We start from the raw sequence: 6,582 nt of genomic DNA, 5'->3' as shown, positions 1-6,582 counted from the left end.
GGCAGTTCCCTACAGCGCTACATCCGCCAGCCAGCACGAAGCAAAATAATAAAACACGGTGACCTACGGGAAAAAGGCGGCTTCGAAATAACCCTCCCTCTCCAACAGGGAACCCGATAGGAATCATAACTAGCTTCGCCGAAAGCCACCCGCGCCGCCTTGCTTCCCCATCCCCACCGGGGCCAAACCCTCCGCTGGTGTAAATTGTCCCACCGAAGCTGGGATGGGAGTCAGCAGGGCTGTCTTCTGTGGGGTTGCAGGCCTGACACGGAGCTGCAGGCAGAGAAACATCCCCAGGGACAAGAAAAAGAGCAAACTGAGCTGTCTGCGGGGCAGCAGGGGCTCCTTTTCACTTTCCAAGTGCACGGGGGCCCTGCTCCTGCCATCCAAAACTTTCATTTTCCCAGGAGGGAAAGGCGGAAGGAAACAGGGAAAAAAAAAAAAAAAAAAAAAAAAAGTAAAAGAAAGAAAGAAAAAATGGGCTTTCGGGATCGGGCCTAATAAATGTCAGTCCTCCCGAGCGCCCTTCTCGCCAGGACCGCTACAGCCGGAGCGCTCCTTTCCCCGGCAGGATCTCCGACCCGCCCGGCGGAACAAACCCAAACGCAAATCGTTCCCCCCTGTGCCACGACGACTGACGGCTTTAGGAGCAGGGAGCTCCCCTCCGAGGAGCCGCCGCCGCCGCTCCTCTCCCCCCCCCCCCCCCGCCGACGGCAGCCGGAGCTGCCAGCCCGGGGCCAGCTCACCTGCAGGGCTAACTAGCCACCCCGCAGCGCTGGTTGCCCGAGCCTGGGGAGGGCGAAGCAACAACCGGGGAGGGCCGGGGCGAGGAAACAACTCGGCCGCCTCCTGGGGCGGCTCGCAAGGACGGCGGCCGAGGGGCGATGGGGCAGCAGGGTCTTCTTCCGTGCTCGGGAGTCAGAGGGAAACCCGTGCGACCCAGTGGGGAAGGAAAGAAACCGACGGCGATGGAGAATCGGCGGCTCCCAGGCAAAGCGGCCGCCCGTGAGGGAGGCCCGGGCGGGGCTCCATCGGCGTGGAGAAACTACCGCAGCCACCACCGGGTCCGGTCCCTCTGAGCGCCGTTGCCCGGCCCCGGCCCCCCAGGTGGAGCTGCCCACCCCAGCGCAGGCTGCCCGCCCCGTCTGGCAGCGCCGGCCCCGGCGGGGACGGCCTAAGGACGGCAGCCGGCAGCGGGGATGCGCTGCCAGCACCATGCCGAGGGCCCGGGCTCGACCGCGGAGGCTTGGAGGGGATTCAGTCCAAGGCGAGAGGCTGCCCCAAGCGGCTATCGCGGTTGTGTCGGGATACAAACGGCCTCGGCCCTTTCGCCGAGGACTGCGAAGCCCCATCCTGCAGCCCGAGACAGAGCCTCGTCCGCCACGGCCCCCTCCACCAGGCTCCAGCAGAGAGAAAACAATCCCCCTACCCACGCACTTTCCCCGGGAGATGCCTAGGTTTTAAACAGACACGGCCCGTGGAAGCGGGCAACGGCCGGGCCGCCCGCCCCAGCCCGCACGGCGAGACCGCCCTCGCCCGGGAGAACCGGCTGGGTGTCCCTGCGGCCGCCCCGGCCGCACGGCACCCTCGCCGTCACGCAGGCAGCCGGCAGCTAAACCAGAGATCCCGGCTCCCCGCAGAAGGGGGGATCGCTCCACCCCGGGCACGCGTTAGCAAGTAGCCCCTGAAGGCGCCCGGGCCGAGCCCCTTCGCCCTCTCCACTTCCCCCGGAGGTTCGGAACCGGCACCGGTACTTGCACGGGACACGTGGGCAGAGCAGCCCTGGGGACCGGGGGGCGAGATCTCCGCCAGCCCCCGCCATCCCTGGCGCCGGGGCTGCCAGTTCCCACGGGAGTCCCTGCCAGCCTCCGTGCGAGTGGGAAAAGGAGAGACGTGGTCTGAGCTACGGCCTGAAGCCAGAGCGGGAAAATGTCGCTGAGGAAATCCGTGTCCGCTCTCAGAAATGACACAAGCGGCAGAGCTAAGTGTTAAACTAAAGTTTATAAATTAAAAAAAAAAAAAAAAAAGTACAGCGGGTAGCTTACAAACATTCACAATTCTTTTGAAGTAAATAATCTAGTTGAGTGCACAGTGCCATTAAAAGAGAAAGGAAGGGAGGGAAAAAAAAGCAGAAAAAAAGCGCAATGAGTTACCTTGAAAGAAAGAGACTGTAATTACATTGCTGAGCAGATCAGAAATCCCCACCCCTGAAGGAGAGGTCTGCAGAAGAACTGTAAAAGGCACTGATGGTATTAAAATTTCCCGTTACATCGATTTCTTAAAAAGCCTGACTAGAAATATTCACATTGAATATAAAAATAATAATAACAACTTTAATACAACTGGAAAGTGCGAAAAATCCACGACTCCTCCCGCCCCGAACATGGAAAGATCTCAGGAAAAAAGGAAAAGAAGAAGTCTGGAGTTTCGATATAAGTCTCACCCTTTTGTGACATATTTATCCTTTGCCAGGGATCATGGAGTACGGGAATAACATGGGCAACAAGAACAGGGGGGGATCTGAAAGAGGCTTCCTTACATTCAGCACCATACAAGGCACACTCAGTTTGCAATGAGTTGGAAGACCAAGGACTCAGACAGACGTCAAAAATAATCTTCCTTACAATCCACCGAGGGAGTCCTTGATCTCCTCTTTTGAGCTGCATTTAGATTTGCGGGTCGGGTTTTTGTTTCATTTTTTTTTTCCTCTCCTCCTTTTCTCTCTCTTTCTTTCTCCCACACAAGATCGAGTCTCTACTAATCCGAAGCGAAATAAACCAACCAAACAAAAAGTCTACACCAAATACACTGACAACATGGATACCATGAACTAGTCGTGCCGAATCGCGAGAGTCCTCGGCTGGCGGGGTGGGGACGGGGTGAGGGTTGGGGTGGCCGAGAAGTCCTACGTTGGAAGAAGAAAGGGTGAGGAACCATCCAAATAATATTAATAATAAAAATAACAATAAAATAATAATAAATACTGTCCAAGGCACTGAGAGCTGCAGCAGGGGCTCTGGATTTGAGAAGATGGATGGATGGGGGGTGGCAGAGGGGAGATGGGTTTCCTGGTTGCCAGTGGGGGGGGGGGGGGGGGGGGGGCGAGGGGGGGTGTATGTATGTGTGCCCCTCACTGGGTGCCGGCGGCTGCGGCGCAGGTGGACAGAGCCCAGCCGGGCAGGCAGTAGTAGGGGTAGTAGTAGGAGGGCTGGAGGGAGAGCAGCGAGGGCGGCCGCAGCACCTCGCCGGGGTGGTACTGTCTCTGGTCGTCGCGCACCAGCACCTTGACGGCCACCTTCTTGGCGGCGGGGGCGGCGGCAAGGAGGTCGGCGGCCATCTGCCGCCGCTTGGTCTTGTAGCGCCGGTTCTGGAACCAGATCTTCACCTGCGTCTCGGTGAGCTTCAGCGAGGCGGCCAGGTCGGCCCGCTCGGGCCCCGACAGGTACCGCTGGTGGTTGAAGCGCCGCTCCAGCTCGAAGACCTGCGCGTGGGAAAAGGCTGCGCGGGAGCGCTTCTTCCGCGGCTTCGGCGGCGCCGCCTCCTCCTCCCCCGGCAGCAGATTCCCGCACTTGCCCGCTCCGTCCTCCTCCTCCGGGGGGCTGCGATCTGCGGGCAGGGCGAGAGCAGAGCTGTCAGGGCGGGCAGGCATCGGGATACCCACACCCCCGCGCCCCGCTCCTTGAGGGCCCCGCACCCGCGCAGGCAGGCGGCCGGCCGCGCTCCTCGCCGCCAGCCTGCAGCGACGGGGCGGGCGGAGACCCCGCCGAGCCGCTGCCCACCGCGCCGCCGGCAGCCGGGGTTTCTCGCTCTCCTCTCAGCGCCGGGCGCCCTCCCGGGCTGCGGGCTCAGCCTGGTGAAGGGCTCTCCTCGGCCCGCCCTCCCTCGCCCCGCGGGGCGAGCGGCGGGAGCTTCTCCCCCCCGGCACGGCCCGGGCCCGTTGCACAACCCCGCGGGGCCGGCGGAAAGCCCCGATCTTCTCCCGTTCTCGGCCCTCCCCCGGGACCCTCCCGCCCCCCCCCCTCCTCCCCGCCAGTGCGGAAGGAGCCGCCGCCGGGGCTGCCCCTACCTGAGACGGCGGCCGACATCTCGCTGTCACTGAGGCCGACGGCGTCCCGCTCCGCCGCCTCCGGGAGCTGCGCCTCCTCTGCCGTCGCTGCCGGCCGTCCCCCGCCCGCGGCTTCGGCGGGGCGGGCGCTGCCACCGGCGCCCTCCTCCTCGGAGCGCCGCTCGCCCTCGGGGTCCTCGCTGAGCGCAGAGTCCGACTCCCAGCCCGCCGGCGTCCGCGGCACTGGGGCGCGGGCGGCGGCGGCCGGCGAGGGGAGCGGCGGGCCCTCGGCGGCGCCGCACAGCCGCCATCCGCCGGCCGCCCCCGGGGGCGGCGGCCGCCCCGCCGCGTGGCGGGCGCGCTCCTCCTTCTTGTTGAGGATGGCCTGGATGGAGAAAGGCGTCAGGGCGTTGCCGCCGCGGACGGCCATGGCCCGGCGGCGGGCGGCCCCGCGGGCGAGCAGCGGACCGCGCCGCGCCCTCAGCTAGGCGACCGCATCGCCGGCCGCGGCCGCGCCGGTGCCGGGCCCTTCTCTGCCGCTGGGAGGGCGGGCGCCAGCGGGGGCAGCCTCTCTGCGCCGCTCCCGGCCCGCCCGCCCATAGGGCCGGGGCCGCCGCGCCGCGCTCCGCCGGGCGCCGCCGCGGGTCCCTGGCGGCGCGGGCGCTGCCTCCGCCCCGCTCTGTCCCGCCCCGCGCCCGCCCTCTCCTTTTTCTCCCGGCGGCGCTGTCATCCCTCACCGCCGCCTGACAGCGCCGGCCCCGCGCCTTCCCATTGGGCAGCCCCCGCGCAGCCCGCCCGGCGATTGGCTCCCCGCCGCGGGCCGATGCGGCTCCGCGGGGCGCGCGGCGGGGCGCGCCGCGCCTTAACCCCTTGCGGCCCGAGGAGCTCCCCCCCCCCCAACCCCGCCGTCCGGCCCGGGCGCCGCGCTGCCGGCCGGTGCCGCCCGGGGCGAAGGCAACCGTCGGAGGGAGGATCCCTCTCCCTGGCGGAGAGCGAGGGGTAATAGTTTCAGGGTGCTTCACCCTCGCCGCGCCTCAGCCGAGCCGGGCAATGAGCGCCGAAGCCCGGCGGCAGGGAAGGGTTCGGTCACGGCGGGAAACGTCGCAGGGGGACGGGGACAACGCCGCAGCGTCCGATGCGTACTGCCCGGGGAAGAGCCTTGGGAAAGCGCTGATTCCAGGGGCGACGCCGCGCCGGGATGGGGGCCGTGTGCGCGGGGGGAGACACCCGGACCTCCGGCCGCTCGCCTCGTGGGTGTCGGTACGGACCAGCCTCCGAGAACGGGCTGTTCACCGTTCCGTTTGGTTGAAAACGTGGCCGGATTTATGTTAGGGACGGCCTTCGGGGCTTTCAAAGACCGTTTGAGGAGGGCACTTGCTCGCAGATTAAAGCCTGCTTTCCTCGAAAAGATTTTCCCTGAAAGCCAACGGCCCTAAGCAAGAAGCTTTCGGAAGCTGCTACACGCACGTGAACCGTACGAATGCGACTCGTTGCCAAAACAACAGTGTGCCCCCAAGCATCACCCTTGTCCTTGTTTCAGGCATTTTTGGCATTCTCAGAGCTAACAGAAAAATCCCGGCTAGGGTATCGAGCAGGTACATGAGGAATGAAATGTCAGCGCTTCAGGACCGTGTTTTTTTTTGGTGCTGGGGAGACGCGGCAATGTAAGGAGCTCGAGCATATAAAATAAGAATGATGTCCCCAAAGCCGGCTTTGCTTCGTGACCCGAGTTCCCAGGGTGGTAACCCGCTTCTTCACAGGCGTGCGTCCACCTCCGATTTTCCTTACTTGATCCCGCAGGGGTGAGCGCCTGTTCGCAGTAGACCACGAAGCCACGATAATTGATTATCAACGACTCTGGCACGAATTAAACGTTTTCAATCATCGTTCTGACCCGGAAAATAAATTAATAAAATCAATAATCCCGCTTTCGTATGCGGCATGAAGCCAGAGAGCACCTTTGCGTCGCTGAACGAGAACAGGTTTTACCCTTCTGAACAAATTCAGCCCGTTTTAATAACCTTGCTTGGACTCACTCATTATCCCTTTTTCCCACCCAGGTATTTCCTGGGAAAGCCATCGCTTCTGCCACCCAAGACTTCGGTGCCAAGATACACTCAGAAAATACCCAAAGGGCATTTTTTTTTTAAGAGCTGGAGGGAAATGAGAGGCGTCTGGGGAACCTGCGAGAAATCCACTGACGAGGAGATGTGTAGGAGGTGTAGGAAGGGTGCCCTGTGCGGGCGTTTTCAGGGGTGCTAAACACCCGAAAGGTGCAATGTGGGGTGTCAGAGGAGATGCATGGACGGAGATGCGGGGAGAGAGGAGTTTCTAAGGGGAAAGGCTGGAGGTGCGGGTCGCGGGAGCCGCGGTTTGGCTTGACGGCCGGAGAGGGGCTCCGCGCACGGCGGAGACGGGGAACTCCGGGCCGGACTGGCCGGGGCGGCTGTCCGGCGTGCGCTTCTGCTTTCGGGCTCTGTTCAGGTGCGGCGGAGCGCCGAGCCGGAGGCAGAGCGGGCGGCTGCGTTGGGGCTGGG

General features: G+C 63.8%; 1 protein-coding gene across 1 annotated transcript; it reads right to left on the bottom strand.

Annotated features, from left to right (window-relative positions):
• Positions 1-3,130: 3,130 nt before the first annotated feature.
• Positions 3,131-4,475, bottom strand: NKX3-2 (NK3 homeobox 2). Its single transcript, XM_086464549.1, has 2 exons — positions 4,067-4,475; positions 3,131-3,606 (listed from the first exon to the last, which is right to left on the bottom strand). The coding sequence occupies exons 1-2, from the start codon at positions 4,473-4,475 to the stop codon at positions 3,131-3,133; spliced, it is 885 nt and encodes a 294-aa protein (XP_086320675.1).
• Positions 4,476-6,582: the final 2,107 nt, after the last annotated feature.

The sequence above is a fragment of the Leptosomus discolor genome, chromosome 4 (genome assembly GCF_034619465.1).
Source record: "Leptosomus discolor isolate bLepDis1 chromosome 4, bLepDis1.hap2, whole genome shotgun sequence".
Classification (NCBI taxonomy): domain Eukaryota; kingdom Metazoa; phylum Chordata; class Aves; order Leptosomiformes; family Leptosomidae; genus Leptosomus; species Leptosomus discolor.
This window is presented reverse-complemented; position numbering and strand designations above follow the sequence as displayed.